This window comes from Pagrus pagrus (assembly GCF_965226575.1).
Source record: "Pagrus pagrus genome assembly, chromosome: 3".
Taxonomy (NCBI): domain Eukaryota; kingdom Metazoa; phylum Chordata; class Actinopteri; order Spariformes; family Sparidae; genus Pagrus; species Pagrus pagrus.
The window spans coordinates 33358530-33381355 of record NC_140187.1 but is presented as its reverse complement, the minus strand read 5'-3'; the positions used below and the strand labels follow the sequence as shown (position 1 = coordinate 33381355).

Here is a 22826-nt window from a genome sequence, read left to right as displayed (position 1 = left end):
TTTTTACACAGAAGTTACACATTAATTGAGGGCGCCAAACAGGTGCATATGTCTCGATATGTATCCAGGGAAAATCTTTACACCAACGTTCACTTTTCGCAAGTGCTTGGAACAATTCAAGGCCTCTTTGCAGATACACTTTGGCAGCAAAGCTGCTGGCTCTGGTTACAGGAGGAAGCAATACAGTCTTATCAAGCTGCTTTTGAAAGGAGGCTTCCCTGACATGGGAATTGTATCAAAATGAAAACTCCACTAATTTTACATATTAAAGGGGCACTGTGTAGTTTTGGAGAAGAAATTCAGACACAGAATTTTAGTGTTTACAATATTATTGAGGTAAAAATACAAACTCAGAAATATGTATTTTTTTTTTCCATAAGTGAATAAACAAGCTGTTCTCAGAGGAAAGGTCCCAGAACACTGTTTGAAGCTAGAAAGGTGGCATGGACCGCCACATATAAACAAAGTAAAACAGTATAAATTGTGTTGTCCTTTAAGGTCAGTTTATTTATTTAGTTTGTTTAGACACAAAAAATCGAGATCTTTCTTGTCTGGTTAAAATTTCTTCCCAAAAACTACAGCAGGAGTACTACTGCATGTCTGAAGTAAAGCCTTTGGTGGCTCCAGAGGAAGCTGCATGTTATCTTAAAGTTAGTGTGTTTTTGTCAACAATGTTCTATTATTTTTTTTAAAAATAGTTCAGTTCTGTGTTTAAAACATGCTGTTGGGCACAGATGATCCGGTAATGTGAGGGGATTAAAGATCCAGTCTTAAGACTCATCGAGGCTGCCTCAATAATATCAAACATGATTTGATTTACAATTTAAAATATGGATGATAACATCGGTACTTTCCGAGCTGGACCCCAACAACCAATGCGAGAGGCATCCTGGAGCAGCTGGTAAACATCTTAATGTTAGCTAGCATTTAACTGGTGACAGAAACTTCAAATCTCACCTCCAGTTCTCACTGAAGAATAGAAAACCTGTGTTGATTGCGTCTCCCCACTCATCCAGATTCGTTTAACCTTCTACTTTTGTTTTGTTTCTCTCATTGTAACATGTTACTACAGCAAGTTGTACCACGCATATCTCCATTTTGTTTATGTCTGCTTCCCCATGAGATCATGTGAGAGGGAACATAAGCCAGAGTGCTAAAACAACACCCATGCTGCTACAGAGTGTTATTCAAAATGTATTAATAATATGTGTCACATGTCCAAATTGCACTTTCTTGGGTCCTTGCAACAAACCAACAAAGTGTGAAGCTGATTAGATGAAACTTCTTGGGATATGTGAATAACACACATACTCACAACCAGACAGACAGAGATTCCTTGCGTTAGTTGTTTGACAAATGTTTAACACAAGCACACACACACACACACACACACACACACACACACACACACACACACACACACATACAACATGAGCATTGTGCTGTTACTCTGGCACATCAGAGACATAGTTTCGGTTCACTGTTGATCTTGTCTGATTTCAGCTGGAGTGTGTCGTCTCTTCTGCCCACCTTCACTGAACAGCTGCTCCATTTTACCTGAACAACCTGCTCAACTCTCACAAATCCAAAACAATGACACATTTCTTTAAATACTTAAAAGACCTATGGTCATTTATAAAAACTAGCATTACATCTCATGCATGGCATTTTAGCAGACTCTACGTTTAATTAATTAAATCAAGTTTACCAATAGTGAAGCTTTTATTGTGAAAGCCAAAGCGCCATGATTCCGGTCTGGTGCTGTCTAATGCTGTCTGCTTTTTTACTCCTCTGGATCATCAGGTGGCCGTTCATCTATTGTGCTCACAACCTGATCAAACTGATCCCAGAGCAGCCGGGGATCAGGTTTCAGCACCGCGGTCAGCTCCGAGCCCTGCCCCCCCTCCTCCTGCTGTTTCCTCCTGTTTTCCTCGCTGCGACCCCTCCCCCTTTATATGTGCTCTCCTCATAAATCCCTCCTATGTGCTACTGACTCGCACACTTGAAAGCTTCGGAAATCACGCAACGACTAGACTCTGTACCACTTTGGTTTTCCTTGCTGAGACTGAAACTGGTCTGACGGCAGTTTTTTTTTTTTTTTCCTGAAAAGCAACAGCATCAGCCCGGCTCCCTCTGGACCTCCCTCTCTGTGGCTCACACTGAAGCTCACCGGCATCTTTTTCTCTACTTTTGCAGTTTTACCTTTGCAGCAGGAGTAGTCTCCGTCCAAGCTTCGGCAGGATGTTGGACCCGTCTTCCAGTGAGGAGGAAGGGGATGAGATACTGGAGGTGGAGCACAAAGAGGTGGCGGCCCCGCAGAGCCTCGGAGGAGCCCGGCTGTCCCCGGGCCGAGCAGCCGACGGCCACGGCGGCACAGGGCTCCAGCCCCGGGGCCGCGGGTGCGGCGCTGGCCGACCCTCCAGCCCCAGCCCGTCGGTGGGCAGCGACAAGGAGAAAGAAGACCTGGAGAAGATGCAGAGAGAGGAGGAGGAGAAGAAGAAGAGACTCCAGCTGTATGTGTTTGTGATGCGCTGCATCGCCTATCCATTCAACGCAAAGCAACCTACTGATATGGCCAGAAGGCAGCAGAAGGTAAGATCAGAGTGAAAGGGAGACACACACCTAGACCCAACTCCAAACTGTGCTCTTAATGCAGCCGTCACTTCTAGAAGGAATCACTCATACATGGCACCAACTGTTGCTTCCATAGCGCACCGTGTCGCTGCAAGATTTTCAGTCGAATATTCAAGAACCCAAAATATCACTCGGTCGACTGAAGCCTGAGACAAGCTTCTTCACATATTCAATCTATTGCACATGTACCGATACTTTCAGTAGAAAAGGTAGTTGATCGACTGTGGTGTATGAAGTGCAGTCCGAGGTGACAGGTCCTCTACCTCGCTGCACATAAAGCATCTAGCAGAGGCATGGCAGTAACTCAACACGAGCTGATGTCGACTTGATCGAAAATATTTTCTTTTCTCCCTCCACCCAGCATCCTGGGTTGATGATGACAAAGCTAAACTAACCTACACCGAGTTGGAGGTTTCAGAAACAGCCAGCTGTGATCATCAAAACTAAAAACAACACAAGGGGAGGCTGAAGGATGACATGAGAGAGCAGGAGAGGAGACACAGCAAGCCAGACTGTGTATTCATGTTGTTCCCACCCATTGTAGTAGCTCTGCGTATGTGACTTGCCTCTGGGTGTAGAAGCATCAGTGCTGTCGCCTCCTTCTGCTCGTCTCAAGCTGAGCTCTTATTAGAGCCATCTATTGCACAGGAGAAACAGCTCCTCCACAGCACTGAACAGTGCACTGAATGACATCCTCTGTCTGGGAGGAAGGTTTCTTCCTATAGTAGAACAGCTTTGATGTTGTTCCTTATGATGAAGATATTACTACGACCATCACACTACCTTATACAACCTGAGGTATATGAGATCATTATTAAATAAGATGAAACGTTACATTTCTAAAGATGCCATATGCAAGATATGGAGATAACAGCAGAAGCAGCTGTTTCTTTACAAGGAGTCGCACTTGGCTGTGCATAGAAATAGAAAGGATGTACTTGTGTAAAGAATGAGAAAGAGAGCTTGAGATCCCCTCACACTGTTTCTGAACCAGAAGACCAACAGTACCTCTACTGGAGCTACAGACAGTCACTGACCGTGTGGCCCTGAGCCTACACCCCGTCTACACCAGTTGCGTAGTGTAAGCAGCATGTCAGCAGCAGCAGCTGCAGTCCTCCATCTGTGTCTGCACCCAGGGATCCTTTCAGCTGCAGTAGTGCTATGCAGTTCTCACACAAGTTTTGACAGCACTCAGCCTGATAAATAGTTACAGTAGTTACGCATGTCAGTAGGAAGAAAAGATAGTTGAGGACACAAATTGCGATCCATTACAAGGCTGGTGTAGACAGCTGGAGCGTATCTGTTCAGACAGATGTGCATGAGATGGAGGTCTGAAAGTCATGGCTGAAACATGTCCGGGCTGTCCACTGGATGTGGCAACTTTGAGCTCGGACTGCAATTTATGAATCTGTCACATCTCTGCCATGCAGATGTGAAAGCACTTAACAAACATCTTCAAGCAGACTTTGCATGGGCTTCAAATGTGACTTATACTGAACTGCTTCTCTCTCTCTCTCTCTCCCTCTCTCTCTCTCTGCCATTCAGTCAGTCTCTCTCTCTCTCTTGTCTCCTTCATATTAAAAGCATTAATGGCCTCCCAAGCCCCCGTTCAAGGAGGTCAACCCAATTGCCAGGATAAATGTTGGCAGTTCATGTCTCTGCAAACCAGAGACATGTTGAGACTTTACATTTCTTTATGTTGCAATTTTTCACTTCTTTAGGATCAGTTTTAATTTTCATGTTGCAAGAGCGCTGTGCTTATGTTTGGAAAAGATCATGTTTGCCTTAAAATACCTGGTTCTTTTGCCGAAAACACAGCTAAAAGATTGTCCTGAGGTCTCCTTTAATATATACAGTGGTTTCACACTTACAAATGTTAAAGGTGCAATATGTACAAATTTGTGTTGGAATCTTCAAAACTTGACTGAAAATATCAACAGAATGTGAAGAAATACATACATATACAAATATATTTATTCATCTGGAACGTTATGTGGAAGACCATGTATTGTGTTGCAAAGATGTCTATTGAAGTTGGCATGCTAACCAGCTAGCCCCTAGCCAGTTTATACCTCTCGCGTCAGATATTGAACAACACCAACACTGCTCCGATCTCATGGTCCGGGTAGAGTCAGCTAAAACGACTGCTAGCCGCACGACTTATGGAGCTTACAAGCTAACACCAGCTACACTTAGCAGCAGCTAGAGATTAGTATGGTAATATGCCCCCTTTTTGTTGGGAGTATGAAATCAACAGGTACACACAAAGGGTCTATAACTCCACTATGTTACAGCACCAACAAAAATCATTTTGACCGTAAGTATATCTCATCACAACAACTGAAGACTGACAGTCTAGTCTACGCCTTCAACACCAAACTTTACACTCTTCACCATTACAGGCAGTAAGTAATCTGACTAAACATGGTTTCAGCAGTAATTTGATTTATAAAGTGTCATGTGAAACCAGGTTTCCTTCACAAGGCTAACAGATTAGATTATGCTTTTCTGTAGCTTCAAGAGTTTATGTGCACATCCCCATGACAAAGACCCAAGACAGGGAGGCTTTACTGAGGCAGCCACTTAATGAAATGAAAGAAAAAAATCAATGTTTTATGTGTGCGTAATTGTGCCCATTTGCACAGCTCAACAGTGAGTGTATTTGTAAAATTTAGACATTTGAAAAGTAAGAAAAAAACAGTGTACTCTCCCAGTAAACGGCCTGTCCACAGATTGCAACGTCGGGTGTCATAATAAAGCCCCTATTCTAAGATACAAATTCACTGCAGGAGACACTTAACAGATTTCTCATACATCATATTTAAAATCCATCTCACCCCCTCTTGATCAGTAGGGGACAGGAAAACATCAAAACATGCTGACAGATATACAGTCACCATTATGTCCTCCTCCTCTTAGACTTTATAATGGCTAGCATGTAGTTTCAGACTGATTACAGAATCATAATTCATTAAAATGGTTCATTTGGCACACAAGGATTGTGTTTTACAGATAGCAAGCAGAAACATCTGTTTGTGAAAATAAGCAGAGGAAAAAAAACAGCAACATTATTACTGGAAAAGAAATTAGCTCCTGTCTCCCCCATGTCTATATATGACTTTACAACCCTGATTCCAAAAGTGTGACGCAGTGAAAACATAAATAACACAGAATGTGATAATTTGCTAATACTTTTTGACATATACTCAATTGAAAAAAGTAAAGAGACAACATATATTCAGGGTTTGACCTCATCAACTTCATTGTTTTTTGTAAATATCGTCTTCTTGTTGATAGAGGGGAAACAAAAGACTGTGAAAGTTGTGGAAACACCTGTTTGGAACATTCCACAGTAAACAGGTTCATTGGTAACAGATGACAGAATCACTGGGTATGACGGGCACATGGACCGAGGTTCACCACTTTGTGAAATACATGATTGTATAAAGGAGATTACTATCTGGGCTCAGGAACAGGAACACTTTGTAAAACTATTGTCAGTGAACACAGTTCTTTTGCAAATGATAGCATTCTGTTCTTTACGTTTATTTATGTTGTCCAACACTTTTGGAAACAGGGTTGTATAGTTATTAATAATGTATAATTATTAACGATACTGTATGCTGTTAATGCTACAGAGGCAAGTTTATTGTGGATATTCACATTTTGCCAAAATTGACACATTTTAAAACCACTTTTTGTCAAATTTGTCAACAGGACTATTATCATCTATTTCTTACAAAAAGCAAAGAAGCTGTCACATTAAACTAATTTCAAAACCACATTTTGAAAATGATTAGGGATGCATAGTATGGATTCTTTTGTTCTCTCTAATGAGGAAAACTATTAATGACTGTGCTTGTTCGACAGTTGGAGGTGTCCTGTCACAGTTTCACAGAAATCAATTTGGAATGGTGGTCTGTAGGCAAAATGTGTTTTTGGGCAGTAGTTGGCTACTGGAACAAACTGGCCGCAAGGCTGACTCACCACACTGTATCTATGGCCTCATTGCCTTGAGGGCCTGGAATCTTGACATCGCTGTGAGGTTGCCAGGCAACCTGGTAAGACTTTTGGAAGTCACCATGCATTGTTGCTGTATGCCAAGAAATACTATCAGCGTGTTACGTTACTGCAAATCCACCGCTTGTCATTCTTACATTTTTGTGTTCAAAAGCAATTCAAAATGTTAACTGGTGAGTTTTAGAGGTGTTGGTAGGTACATTTTGAACAGAGACAGGTTAGCGGTGTCCCCTGCATTAGGCTTTATGCCAAGTCAAGCTAATCATTTTCTGGCTCCAGTTCCAACAAACAGACATGAGAGTGGTACTGATCGTCTATAACTGTCGGCAAGAAATAAACATATTCAGAGAAAGTCTATTCCATTTTCAGAAAAATCTGTAAAGAAATGTGCGTTCGTAGCTAACAACCCAGTGCTGGTTACCTGTTTGTGTCCTGCTTGTAGTGGAGCTTAATGCTGGTAATGATGGTCCGTCCATTGTATAAGTTAAGTTTTAGGAGCAGCCGGCAGCTGCCGTGCAGCTCCTGGAGACCAACACAATATAGCCTTTAGCTGGATGTATTCACTGAATGGTTGGTGCTATGAATACAATCCAAGAGCACCTGTTTGTATAATGACCCATTATTTCTACCAGCATGTAAATAAATGTGCTTTTTAAAGCATGACACAATAACATGGAAAGTTAGTGGAATATTCTTTCAACATCTATACAAGAACACCACAGAAAGCTGAGTGAGGGAGGGGGGTGCTGGTGTAAATCACACAAACTGAGATGTCATCCTGAATTGTGATTCTACATCAATGGAGAGAACAGGCAGAAGCCATGAAGATAAAAACAGTATATCTGTGACTGACCATGAACGGGCTGCTGCGCCTTTTCAGTTCTGGTTGGTCAAGTTGTTTCTTCTCCTGGAAAAAAAACACCTCATCATGTCCAATAAATTGGCACATGTGGAGCAAGGATGGATGGAACAGTGTTTAAGCCTGAAAGACATCCAAGTATCTACTGCTGTATTGTTGTCATATGACAAAGTGCAGTCGGATCAGACATAAACCATGACATACATGAAGCATGTGACTTAAATGCCACTCAAGCTTCAGCTGAGCTGGTCTACGTCTGTGTTATCAACCCTTACTCAAAATGCATCTGTTAGTGGTACTGACCCTGTAAGCAGTACTCTGATGTGCAATATGTAAGTAGCTATAGAGAGCTGAAGTGATACCAGAACTTGTTGTCTCTGTTCCATAAGCAAGAAATTCTCATTCAAAATCCCACTGACAATTGCATCTACGGTACAAACTACAAATCCAGCCTCAGAACAGAGTCTTTTTTAACTGTATGATTGTAAGATTGTAGAGGAGTTTTTAAAGGGGCACTATGTACAGTAGCTCTGGAGAATAAATTCAAACTCAGAGTGTAAATATTTACAATATTAATGAGGTAATAATACAAACTCAGAAATATGTATTTTTTTCACCAGTCAATAAACCAGCTGTTCTCAGAGGAAAATAAGGTCCCAGAACACTGTTTGAAGCTAGAAAAGGTGGCAGGGTCCGCCATATATAAATATGTCCTTTAAGACAGAGATGCTCACAAGTCGTTTTTTGCAAGTCTAAGTCAAGTCTCAAGTCTTTGAGCATAAGTCCGATTCAAGTCTCAAGTCTTTGAGCTAGAGTCCAAGTCAAGTCTCTTATGGTTGTAATGAGCGTTCTATCATCTGCTGCGTGCCGTCCGGTCTGTTTAGAACACTGCATAGTTATATCTAAGGAATTCAAAGCATCTACTGTATTATCATCACTCCTCTATCTGTTAGCATAGAGTATTATCAGCACTGATTAGTTGTTTGGTATATAAAACAGTCTGTCGCAATGCAATATAACCCCCCCCCCCACACACACACACGATTAAAGCTTTACTTTAAAATTAATAACTGAGGTTAACTTTCACTTTACCAAGTGACTGACCTATCTGGGTGTGTTTACAGGTGCCTGATAAAGTTTGATGTGGTCGATCCAGCATCCTTTATATTCATTCTGCAAACGTTGCATTTGGCGATCCATTTTTTGCGCCTTGTGTGTAGTTCCTGTAGGCAAAGCTTATGACAAACGGGAGAGCAGCAGCAGTTGTTGTGCTCATCGACATAGTGTTGTTTTCATCTGGTGGCCGCACGCAGTGCGCATCAAATGCATAAGGTTACGCATGAGGGAATCTGTGGCTCAATTTATTCAGGATGCGGCCCCTGAATTGAGACACAGCTGGAATGATGTTCAGCTCGTCAGACATTTTCTTAATGTTGATGTGCCGTAAAAAATAAATTATTAAGATCGTTCACGGGTCCCAAATCTCAAGCCCGAGTCGAGTCTCAAGTCTTTTGAAGGTGCGACTTAAGTGTGACTCGAGTCCAAGTCGCAAACTCGAGTCCCCATCTCTGCTTTAAGGTCAGTTTGTTTATTTAGCTTGTCTAGGCAGAAAACAACAGAGTGCACCTTTAAGGCACCCTTTGCACTCAAACACATAGAAGGTCTTTCTTGTATAACAAGTGAACATATAAACACTGGTAAAATATAAACACTATAAAAGCTCCTCCTCATGTTGACTCCATATTTCACACAAGGGGCACTGGTGAGAGCACACCACCTCTACAGTACTCACTAAAGGTCTTGTTATCCTCAGTCAGAGTCAACATGTTATTTTGGTGTCATCATGTTACAGTTGATCCACTTTGTGAGACCCCATGAGATTCTTCTGCACTCTGGGGAGTGCATGATGAAAGATGCGTTGGTCTCATGTGCACTGAGGGCCTTTCACTTCACCGTCTTCATGTATGAAGTGTGGAATAGTGCGTGAACTGACTTTGCTAGCATATTTGTTGCCGCAAATAACCCACTTGCAATCTAGACTTGAAAATAGCAATGTCTAGCGATACAGTACTTACGTAAGTCCTGTACTTAATTTATTTCCATTCTTTGTAGCTTTATACTTCTACTTCAGTACATTTCAGAGGGAATTATTGTACTTTTTTACTGCACTAGATTTATTTGACAGCTATGTAGAAATACCAGTTACCTCACAGATTTAGATTTTATAGCTGGAGCTGGAGCCCAGGGATGCCAGTGTAGGGGTGTCATTGACATAAATGGGATTGGAAATGTGTGTGTGTGTGTGTGTGTGCGTGTGTGCTAATGTCAGTCTTAGCATGTTCTAAAGGCCACTACACACCAGGGCATGACAAAGAAACGACACAAATATGCAAAATAGTCATATAATAATATGTTAAAGTACCAAAGTTGCAAACAAACTAACCGATTAAGGCAGCAGTAGACTCCCATGCTAGCCCACCTCAAGTGGTTGGCCCTGTTTCCCCTCCTGAGACGTGGTTTGGAAACTGCTACTCTGAGATCACTCCTGCCAGCCTTCTTTTGACAGGACTTCTGCTGATTGGAGACTTGTGTTCTGTATCTGTGATGAAGTTGCTTTTCTATCTCTCAGGAAAATAAGCTTGATGTATTGATCTTCTGATGGTGTGGTCACTTTTGGTCTGGCTGATTGTGATTTGAATACAACTGATGCAGGCTGTGTAAAGCGTTTTAGAGTTCCATGCTCTGCCCCCTAGAAACCTTTAGTCTAGCCATGATTTTGATGCTGAGAAAGCCCCTCTTTAACTCTTTTCATTTATTTTCTGAATCCTAAAACTTTAGGATCATTTTCCAGGTTTATGTGACAATATTAGAGATTTTCAATGTGTCTCAGAGTTTTGGACCCCACTGTATGTTCACAAATTAGTTTGTTTCCTCTGTTCATCATATGCTTTTTTTTTTATCAGCCACATTTCACACAATTTATTCACTGCATCGTTAGGCATTTCCTCAAAGAGCTGAAAAACACCAAGCTTTCAACCACAGCCAAGATGAAAAAAACAACACATACACAGTCATTACATCGTGTAAGTCAACAAGGTAATGGTGTGTATGTGTCCACATAAATGCCTTTATAGTCTATACATTCATTAAAGTAGATGGGGGGGCATTCAAAGCTTTAGCCTCCACACTGCTGCTTACATGCTACATCAATAAATTACTATTTCAATTTTAGTAATGATGTTTGCATTCCCAATTATAAAAGCTGTCTCTTTTGTTATTATCATTACCCCCACCCTCCACATTGTGTGATCCAAACACAATGTCCCATTCCACTATGATGTTATGATGTTTTCATCATAATTAATCATTTTGCTCCCGCACTGAACTCGCTCAGATGAGAAACAGTGGCTGCTTTGGAGGTGCAAATCCCCTCACTAGTTCATGTAGAAACAATTCTACAAACATTACACATCAGTAGCTTTCTGTTCATTCATCACTAATAAAATAGGAAACCAACTTTAGACTGCAAGAAAGAATGAAAAGACAGAGAACACTTCAAAGGCTCTTGAATGCAAGCCATTGAAAAACAGATCAGTGTCATAGTTCAGTCACTATGTCAGAGTCAGTCTGTCTGTTATAAGAGGATATGTAGAGTTAGACGGAGAATAAAAGTCTAATTTGGCGTTCTGTGTTTAGATCACACTGTGGAGCTCATACGCCTTCTCAAACACATTTGCCAGTCAGCTGGGCAGTGGGTGGTACTGCACTGGGCTTGAGATGCTGTGGGCTGGAAAGAGATAAAGCCATGGCTGTTCCTTCTTTGAAATTTTTCTTTCATGTTCAAACCTGTCTTATGAGGACTTTGCAAATTGCAGTTTTATGTCTTGTTGCCGGTAGATATGCTTTGAAGACAGAAATAAACCATTGTGAACCTCCTATGTGAGACCCGACATCGGAGCACCCGTTTGTGCCGTGAAGACGGACACCCATTACCTCCAGTTCTGTTTTGTTTTGACCAACTTCCAACTGCTAAAAAAACTTGAACAAGCATTTGTATGGACATTGCTAGGGCTGGCCACTCGTGGGGTCCTGACGGTCGGAGCTTGTGGCTGTTCACAAACCTACACCATACACTGCCACCCAGCCTGTTTCTTAATGTATGCACTTGTGTTAGTGAATGAAACTGCCCTAGACACTATTCATTCTTGTAACATTAGTCACGCTGTAATGGTTAGGCATTAATGCCATTGACATCTAATTTCAACTACTTTGTGTAGTACTTTATCTTAAGATAATGTATTTTTATGGATGAATCAACTATACATTATTGTTTATCTGTTTATTACATTTTGTATTAGTACTCTGAATTTTAAAAGTACCGAGTAGCTTTAAAATCAGTGTAGTTGACTAGAAGATACAATATTTGCTTTGGAAATGTAATGAAATTAAAGTATAAAGTAGCATAAATGCAAATACATGCACCTCAAAACTCTACTAACTGTACTAAATGGGTGATTTGTAAGATATGGGCAGAGTTTTAGCTTAAAACATAAAGTAACATCATCAACACAATGTGAAGGAAGAAAGTGAACAGAACCACCAAGAGGCAAGTTTAATCTGGGAGATACAAAGTAGTGTCAGCTGCTATGTTTAACAAGCTCTCAAAGCATTTAGTGTAACAAATGAACAAAATATGCTCTCAAAAATATCCTTACAGATAAGATCTGTAAATATTCCAACTCTAGAGGCTGTTTTCACCCACTGATGTTTTCTGACTCTCTGCTGCTCCTCTCTTGCTGTTGAGCTTAGGGCTGGCAGGTTATACAGTTAAATGGTATCTCGGGGTATTTAAAAATGATGTCTCTTTCATTTCCGCAATGGAAAAAAATGTTGCTCATTCTGCGCATGTGTAAGTACTTTAAGGGTGTGTGTCCAGCAGCAGTACTCTCTCTGTGTTAGAGGATGTTATAAAAGTGATGACAGAACTTTTTGTATTTAATGTAAGTTGTCAGATAAAGAAGCTGTCAGAAAAGCACTCTCTCATACTCGTGGGTCACTTGACAGCCTCTCCACAGAAGGGCCAATTTTCTGGCTTCTCCTCTGGTGCTTGGTGGTCTTGGTAATACAGGGACTATGACCTGTAGTTTTCCAAGTAAACACACCGTCCCCTCCTGATGGCCGGCTGTCGCTCTTCTTGGGTTATACTGTACTTCTCCTACGCAGCCGCATTTTGCTGCCGGAGTGTGACGAGGGAGAGCCAGCAAATCCTGACGAGGCTGTGTGCAAGATTTGCATGAAGAAAGTGACAGCCAGAGATGATAGTCCTATAAAAAGCTTGAAATGCAGCTCAAAATACTTTACAACAAATTAATTACATGCAGTGAAAGTTTAACATAAAATTAGACCTTAAAATTAAGAATAACATGTTAAAAATGTTAATGTGACAAAGTACTACAATGTGATTTGAAATCAGCTTGTGGTAATACTGTATACCATTGGAAAATATGGGGACGGTTTATCGGTATAAAAAATTAGATACCGCCCAACCCTAGAGCTCAGCCCCATCGCTCCTGGTGACTCCTCCCTCAGTCCAGGCACACTCAGGTGTGACTGGCTCCACAGCTAACTGAGCCACCAGCCAATTAGAGTGTGGTCATCTATGATGCTTTCTGGAAACACCTTTCAAGCTGCTGTGGCTGGAATGTGGGATATGAGAGTGAACCGAAACAGTTATAAAAACTATAACAAACCCTGAGTTGAAAGAGGCTGCAAAGCTCTACAGAGCTAACAGGAACTAGATAACGTCTGTGGAGGGGCTGTCAAGTGACCCACGAGTATGAGTGCTTTTTTGACAGCTTCTTTATTTGACAACTTACATTAAATACAAAAAGTTCTGTCATTACATAGTGCAGATTTAAGTATGAAACTGAAAAATTACTAATATGTCTGTGTTGGAATATGATGTCATTTATATTTATTATAAAATGCAGCTGAAGCATTTGATGAAATAATTTAACATTGCACTCACCAAGTTAATTGCTGAGATGTAAACACCCAGGTCAACCAAACTTCCACTATCTGAAAGAGAAAGGGAGGCAAACAGTAAAATTACTCTCCAAACTGTCTGTTGTAGGCACACCTCCTGTCCCATTTTGACTCTGTTGTCACCATGTTGTTGTGTTCCCAAATCTGTGTGAAACTACAACATTTATAGTAAAACTGGTTCCATGTCTCTATGAACAGCCATTCACCAAAATCTTGATAAAACATTACATGACATGTTAAATGTTCATTTGATCTCACTGATTACTTGTGTCTGCAGCAATGACATGGAGACACATTGCCCCTGTCAGTCATGTCTCCTGCACTCGCTACCAATCGATCATTTCTAATCCTGTTCCTTATCAAGATCCATTTTCAACCCCTTTGTGACAAATCTTTGTATCTATCTGTGTGCTGAGAGCCAAACAACTTTAAACTGCTGTCTCGAGGTTGGATAATCTTGCTGAAATATGACACATTCCATGAAAAAGTCAATACTGATATTCAGCATTCAGTCTTCTCTCCTTTTGATCTGATGGGGATCAAAGACCCCAGATCCTTTCCTCAGGAGCCAAATCGTCTGATTCGTGCTGTGATGAACACCTACCTAAAACCAGGTACAACCAGGGGTCTCTGGAGCTCTGCCCCCCAGAATAAAAAAATACCAATTTGAAAGATTTAAAACATCAATCTGGACTACTATGAAGACAAAATTTAACACTATTATTAAAAGGTAAAAATGAACTATTTTGCCACACAGCAGTGTAAATACAATAGGTATATACAGCGGGCGATTTACTCCATCCCCCCAAGATCACTGATAGGCAGACTGTTGTCCAGGTTCGGACCCAGAAGCTATCCTGTCTGGACATGGACCTATGACTGATGAATTATTGACAGTATTTCAATTGAAACCATTGCAGCGGTCCAGGAAACTCACAGACCGATTGCATGCGTTTTAAGTTGCTCATGTAATGCTGCTCAGTCAATCAAATCCTTGTACAGTATTGTGTCGAGTGTTGTTATTGGAGTTAGACAGATACACACACATATTGTCATGCTGGAGCAGAGAAGGTGGACCCAAATACAGTTGATGGCAGGCAGGAAGATCAATGGAAGAAATTGGAGAAAAATTGGAGAAAAAAAGACAGCAAAATCAGAGCTCTAATCAAGAATGGACTGGTAAATGTTCATTCTTCCCATGAGCAGTTCAAAATTAGTGTGACTCATATCTTAATCCCTAACAGTTTCTCAAAAGTGGCAGTGTGAAGCACCAAAAATAGACAAGGCACAGAGCATGTTTTCAGCAAATATAAATCTGAACTGTGGGCACAGGAAACTCCTTGGTATTTAACTTAACACTCAAAAAGGCATTTTAACCAGTGTAAGTTAAAAACAAGTCTGACTTTTGGATACATGCAGGACTCAAACCTCATTGGTCATGTGAGAGAATTACGTTTGCACTAAATCAAGGTTCAAGGTTCATTTATTTATAATTTTACGCATTTACAAAGTACATTTATTATCATTTATTACAACACAATGGTTTAAAAACAAAACTAGGTTTGAATCCTCTGTGCTACATTCACAGAAAAACAATCTTTCAGAAACTGGAGAGTTTAGGACGAGTTTAGGAGTCTCACTGCCTGAGGGAAGAAGCTGCTCTGTAGTCTGGTGGTATGGCAGCCGATAATTTAATTCAATTCATCTTTATTTGTAGAGGGACCATGTACAATATTAAACATAAATGTTGCCATTTGATGCATTGTACCAGAGTTAGCTTAGAGCTAATTTACATCTGCAGTCCCGTGGCAGGTCATAATTAAACTTCACATAGTTATAGAACATCACTGAAACTGGAACCTTCAGCAGAAGTTTCAGTTTGTTTTTAAAGCTGCTACTGATATGTTGATATTACATAGATTATTTTGTCCAAAACCTTTAAGGTTTGTTTATACAGAGACTCCAGTGGTTTAATGATGTTATCCCCATCTTGCCCCCAACATGTTATGCAATATGAGATATGGGAAAGAATCACAGCATACATGAAGATCTTGGCAGCATCCTTTAAAAGACAGTCTCTAATATGTCTAAAAATTTGCCAAGTTGCTGTAATCATTTCATTGACATGTGACTGAAACTTGAGATTTGAGTCGAGCATTATGCCAAGATAATACTGGCAGTACGTTTATAGGTCTATAATTGCTGGAGTACCATTGACTTGTATCCAGGCACTAGGGAAAGTATTATGTTGAAGTGACAGATTAATTAGATGAACAATGGGTGGAACAAAAGTATATTTGTGTTTTGTAATAAACATTGTGTCAAACTGGAAAGCATCGCTACATTTCGAGCCTTTTAAAGACCAGATGATTTTATTTACTTCTGCGGCATTTGTTAAAACCAGATTGAAAACCTGATCTGTGGTAGTTAGAGGAACAATATCCAGTTCAGTATAAAGTTTCTACCTACATTGCTAAAAAAAAAAAAATCAAGGGAACACTTAATTGTCACAGTATAAGACCAAGTCAGGTAAAAAGACATAAATCTGTCCATTTAGGAAGCACAAGTGATTGTGAATCAATTTCACCTGCTTTGGTGCAATTGAAAGTGACAACAGGTTGGGACAACCCCCCAAAAGAGAATGGTTTTGCATGTGGTGGCTACAGACAATTGCTCGCTTTATCCTTCCTGACTGATTCTTGTCTAGTTTTGTGTTCTGCTAGTGTCCTTGTCACTACTGGTAGCATGAGGTACCTGCAGCCCAATCAGGTTGCACAGGTAGTCCAGCTCCTCCAGGATGGCAAATCCATAGGTGTGAGCATGAAGATTTGCTGTATCTCCCAGCAGTCTCAAGAGCATGGAGGAGATACCAGGGGACCGGCCAATAAAATAAGGAGAGCTGGACAGGGCCGCAGAAGGGCATCAACCCAGCAGCAGGACCGGCATCTGCTCCTTTGTGTGAAGAGGAACCTCAGGAGCACTGCCAGAGTCCTACAAACTGACCTCCGGCAGGCTATTGGTGTGTGTGTTTCTGACGAAACTGTCAGAAACGGACTCCATGAGGGTGGCATGAGGGCCTTCTAGTCGTACCTGTGCTCACAGCCCACCACTGTGCAGCTCGATTGGCATTTGCAAGACAACACTAGAATTGGCAGGTCTGGATTGGCTCCCTGTTCTCTTCACAGATGAGAGCAGGTTCACACTGAGCACATGTGACAGGCATGAAAGAGTCTGGAGACGTCGTGGTGGACATTGTGCTACCTGTGACATCATCCAGCACGACCAGTTTGGCAATGGGTCAGTGATGGTCTGGGGAGGCATATCCTTGGATGCCCACACAGACCTCCATGTCATAGCCAACGGTACCGGGATGAAATCCTCTGAGTGATTGTCAGACCTTGCGGTGGTGCAGTTGGCTCTGGGTTCCTCCTGGTGCAGGACAATGCCTGGCCTCATGTGGCCAGAATGTGTAGGCAGTTCCTGGATGATGAAGGCATTGATGCGAGTGGCCATCTCATTCCCCTGACCTAAAGCCAATTGAGCACCTACGTTACGAATCGGTGCATTCTACGCTGCCAAGTACCACAACAGACTGTCCAGGAGCTCACTGATGCCCTGATCAAGGTCTGGGAGAGGATCCCCAGGACACCATCTGCTGACTCATCAGGGCCATGCCCAGACGTTGTCATGTGTCCGTTTTAGATTTAATTGCATTTTTTAGTGTTGAATCTATACTCCTCATGAGTAATTACATTACATTTTCTTTTGCATTTTTTTGGACCCTTTCAGTAAAGTTTGCCTTTACAAAGTTAATTTTATCAGTAAATATGTTGCAGCAACCCTCAAGACCTTCAGAGGTGATTATAACATTCCATTCCAGATCATTAATTTCACTATCAAATGCAGCTTGCCGACCTTTAGGTATGCAGAAGAAAACATTTTTAGTTTCTTTGGAATTATAAAATCTATTTTTAGTTGACATCCTTGCAACCAAGGTTACTTCCTGGTTTATTAGTAAATATCAGGTCCAAATGTGTACTGTATAAATATTTGTTGCACCCTTTATCAACTGATCTAAATTATATTTGTCTGTTATAATTTTTAAATTTAAAGCAAAGTCACCCATAATAATTAACTCTTTGTTGGGATTGCACTCTTTCAGGATTTTTGGGAGAAGGGGGTCTGTATAGCCCTATAATAGTAAATGACATTTGTGTTACACTTTAGAGGGGAGGTGAGGACCCAAATGCAGAAACACTCGGGAGGCAGACAGGATTAAGGAACTAAAGGTGAGCTTTATTAAACAATCCAGGGAAACCAAAAGTGAGTCAAAAACACAAAGTAGCAACAAAAGAGCTTAAACAAAGTGCAAATAAAAGCAAAATACAAATCAATGAAATGGGACAAAGGAACAAAAAAATAGTACATACCATGAGGTCAAACGGAGAAACGCTAGAGAACGCTGGAAGATGCTGGGTTGAAACAAGGGGGAACACAGGACGGAAACACAGGAGAAAACAGCATGATCTGACAAAGACAAGAGGGAGCACAAAGACTATATACACACACACTAACGAGGTGATGAGGTGCAGGTGGAGTGAGGCGGGGAAAGGACAGGTGAGGGAAATAACGGAAAAACACTGGAAGGAGGGAAATCACACTGTGGGAGGAACTGAAAAGCAACACACAACACATGAGGGCACAATTTCAAAATAAAACAGAAAAATAACAGAACAACAAAGCCAGGATCATGACAAATTGTTGGGACAAAATTATTTTAACTCCACATACTCAAGAGTGTTAACAGCTTTGAACACAACACGTTCACATTTAATGCCATTTTTTTTTTTTTTTTTACATATATAAGCACCCCCCTCCCCTTCCCACAGCCCTGTCCTGTCTAAAGCACTGATACCCAGGCCATAAATATGTGAACAGGAGTGGATGGTTTTAACCATGTTTCAGAAATGCAGGTCCAGATTTGAGACTGACAAAAGATGAATTAACTGATCACTCTTTGCCACGATACTTCTAAAGTTCAAATGTCCACCAAAAAGTCCTCTCGGTTTTAACCGAGGACCTTCGCATGATTGACGGTGTGGAAAGTCTTACATAATCTCTGCTTCCTTACTGCAGGGTTCTGACACACAGACGTGCGTGTAAGGGATTTTAAGAGACAGTCAATGGGCCCATCTAGATTCCCAGAGTCGCGGTGGTATGTTGTTGAGTCGATAATCATTCAGCATCAAGAGCCATATCAGGCTATATCAGTTTGTTTTGTCTTTGAAAAGATTCATTGCAAACTTTCTGAGGCTACTAGCCAAAGTTATGTAATGTTTCAAATCACATTTAGAAATAATCCTTTGGATTTGGTCAGTAGACTTGAGTGAAACCCAGACTTTGTCGATCCTGCTGCGTGAAACACAGATGTGAGGGTAAATCCTATGATCAAATCCTGTATTATTCGAGGTTACAAGCTAATATTTGCTGCAGTTAGGGCATAAGTTTGAGCAAACCTCACACATTTTAAAACCACATATCACCATCATTGTCTATGATGGTGGCCATGGTTCAGAGCAGGTTGTGCCCAGTCACACTAAAAAGTGAAACAGCAAAATTAATTTATATGTCCTTGTGAAATAGGTGGTGCCACATACTTGATATAATATATTGATTACTCCATTCATCATTAGTTACCAGAGTTACTATTCTGAATCGTGTTTGTTAAGCAGTTTATATTCTGGCAGAGCAGATAGAATCAGATGTGTGAGGCACAGCTTATATATAGCTTCCTCCATTTTGGACTTTTCACAGGATTCTGGACAAAATCTGTGCTTTTACCAATCATAGAGAGCTAAAGTGAACCCAGAACTTCCAGGTTCTGTTTGCGTAAATCCCATGTAAACCATCCCATTGACATACAGTGTATTGCTGTGTATTGCTATAACTGTTAAGTAATGTAGACCAACACATATAGTGTTTGAAATAATTTTGCTCACTGGTGTGTTGTGCTGTTCATGCCATATGTGATGAACTGAAAATGATCTTAGCTCTTCTGAGCTTTTTAATGCCTTTCAGCTCATTGTTTTGATTTTAGGGTCCGCAGCATTAACCTTTAGGTTCAGTCTCACTGCACTCATCAACCTTGTTCCCAGCAAAAGATGTTTTCAGTGAAAAAGAACTGATAAACCCTCTGAACACTATTTAGTTATGGTGTCCTAAAACATGACTTCAACTCAATGCTAATGTTGCTCTGTATCTGCTGGATGTTTGCCAGATTTACTTTATAAGATGATAATATGTCCATGTGGGGTTTACAGCGTGTTGCACTGGCTCCAAGTGGCCAAAGAAATAATAATCATTGCAGGTCTCACTTTGTTTGAATCATTTAACTTTTAAATTCTACTAACAAGGGTTGTCTGTACTCAATGATTAATCTTAGATGGATAAATGGAACGTAAACCCATGGAACAGGTCTCACTTTTTAAAAGGAGGCAGCAGCAGCTCCAGGGGTGATGTCAGGACTTTCTCTTGGTTCTATGGGCTGTCACATACCCTGATAAAGAATCAAGGGTTTTAAGGTGTCACACAAATCCAGGAAAATTATGTTTTGGGCTCCACTGAAGCTGTGTTACTTGACATGCTGTTTGTTGAAAACATCTCCTTTGTTTAAACATGATCCCCATTAGGCCTCTGGTTCATTCTATAATAAAATACCTCATGACAATAATGCTGTTAATATATCGTACTCTATAGTAATGTGCCCTGTCTTTAGGTTTTAAAGATCTCTGTGTCTATAGGGGATTCCCACAATACTGACATCATATAATCACACATATCACTCTACCTAATTTATTTCTAGTCGTCAGGAGTATTGCCAGCTCTTAATTGGAGCAAAGATCCGTACTTTAATCCTTTCTTGTTCTGTGTTTTTTTAAAAAATTTTTTTTATTTACGTTGCTTTTCTCTGCTAATCAGGCCGGGGGGATTAGTATGCCCAGGTGAGACACTTTACGCAGTAACACAATCAGGCCATCTGCCTGCTTGTTTTCAGCATCACAATAGGGGCTCTGATGAATCCACTCCTCTTCCCTCTCTTTCTCTGCTGCTCAACACCTATTCTTCAGTCTCTTTTGTCTATTTCTGTTTTATGTCATTTTTCCAAATCAGCATGGCCTTAAAGGGCCACTTCACCAATTTTACACATCAAAGTGTGTTTACAGTGCTGAGGAGTACTATTACAAATGCGTAAAAAGTTGTGTACTGATGCTTTGGGCTCATTGAGTGTTGAATGTCTTTCCCAGGTTTTGAGATACCTACAACCTGAGAATGAGACTCATGAACAACTGGCTTTCTCCAGAATTGCTCGCTCCACAGTTAAAGGATAAGTTCAACCAAAAATGAAATTCAGTCATTATCTACTCACCCCAATGCAGATGGTTTATTTGTAAAGATCAACAGATCATTGCTTTTATGCCCTGACAACTGTCATTTACATTTTCAAATCCCTAAATAAAGAGATACATGGTATCAAGTGTGATATAATCGCCATGTTGTTTGGAATGTACCACATTAAGTCCATATGGTCAAGTATAGATCATTTATTTAGAATGTCATACAAATATGTTGATTGGGAACAAACACACAAATAAGAGTCACTAGATGGTATAGGGGACTTGACAACAACAGGATTAGAATTCCTGATGATACTAATTTTTTCACTAGATTTTTTAAAATTTTGAATTGAAATTGTGAAACCCCTAAAAGATATCGCCACTGAACACCAACTAGTTCTCACGGCTTTGTGTCAGTGTGCCCGGCAACACAAAACCAGGCAGTTCAAGGAGGGAAAACCTTTTTGAAATTCGCCATCAAAGGCTTATAGCACAATAGGTGTGTGTTTGTGTGTGTGTGTGTGTTGTGGACACAGATCAATAGTGTCTGCATAATTCATGAGGATGGCATGTAGGCTGCAAATGATGATGAAAGCTTTGTCAGTTGGCCTGATGCACAAACACACACCCACACACACACACACACACAAGACACACACAAGCGTACTCCACATGCTTTAGTGTACGGGAGTCCTTTGACACATCCACTTATAGAAAGCAATGATTGCGGTGTAATTAGGCTGGGGTGAGTCATCATACCAATCTAATCTATTGAGACTCTAATATGATACTCATCATCACCGTCTGCAGGGCCACAGGGCAATTAGCATGATGGGTCCATGACTTCTTAGACCGCCAACCAGAACTTTCTCCACAGGCTGTCCATCACCAGTGACGTCATATCAAGAACAGAACCATAAGGATTAGCATACCACAGCATTACATCTAGCATAAACAGATCACTTCAGTGCATATTTGTACCACTGATCTCATTTATATGCACACGTCATCAATAAAAACAGCAGCTGTACTCAAACAAACACCAAGTAAATTGTACTTTTCTTGTATTAGAAAAAAATCCTAATTAGCAGCCACATTGTGGTTTATTTATCGATGTGACAGCTTTGTTACACTTGGCACAGCAGCCATTTACAGAGGAGGTTCTGAATTCCGTCCAGACATTCATATAATACACAATAAAAGAAACACTACTTGGATAGGACAAAAATAGAAAACAAAGCCAGCACTCCTGATACAGCTACAAGCCAGAGGAACTCTCTCTCTAACAGATGACAGAAAGAGATCTATCTATCTATCTATCACCAGCTTCCAAGCCAAATTAGAAATGAGTCTAAAAGCTACTTAACACACTGTCCCCAGTTTGTTTTGCACAATATACAGTTTACTTTAATACAGTGTCAGTGATAAACTCTTGGGCATATTATAAATTCTGAAACAAAAGCTTGTACTTAGATTGAAGTAATCTGTACTATGTAGAGCCTGGTGTACGTAATGCTTGGCAGATATTGTCGGCTGATATTGGCCGATGACAGATATATATGTATATAATATATATATATATATATATATATATATATATATATATATATTTCTCACAAAAACTTGGGTTATTTAAAAATCCCTGCAATGTGCACTGTTTCAGTGCGCTGATGATGTCATTCTACATTTATTGTTAAACTGTAAAATATCCTGCCCTGTTACATATCTTTGGCACGTTTGGCAAGTGTTTGATCACCACATTTTAGGGATGCTTGCAAAAAATACTTGCATGTTGGCTAATATATTAATATCAGATATTGATTTTGGTCGGGCTCTAGTAGTATGACAACTTATTGGTATTAGTCAGTGTTGGG

At 40.6% G+C, this 22826-nt stretch overlaps 1 protein-coding gene and 1 long non-coding RNA gene across 4 annotated transcripts in view; one reads left to right on the top strand and one right to left on the bottom strand.

Moving 5' to 3' along the window:
- Positions 1–1939: 1939 nt before the first annotated feature.
- The window catches only part of cadpsa (Ca2+-dependent activator protein for secretion a), a 216688-nt gene continuing 195801 nt past the window's right edge, over positions 1940–22826 (top strand). For all 3 annotated transcript variants that reach the window (XM_084349251.1, XM_084349252.1, XM_084349250.1), the window contains exon 1: positions 1940–2592. In XM_084349251.1, coding sequence (XP_084205377.1) covers positions 2242–2592 — 351 coding nt within the window. In that variant the 5' untranslated portion in view covers positions 1940–2241. The remainder of the gene's footprint in view (positions 2593–22826) is intronic.
- LOC311255446 lies at positions 12707–18077 on the bottom strand. Its single transcript, XR_014622372.1, has 3 exons — positions 17989–18077; positions 13542–13591; positions 12707–12789 (listed from the first exon to the last, which is right to left on the bottom strand). It is a non-coding gene; the product is annotated as an uncharacterized lncRNA (long non-coding RNA).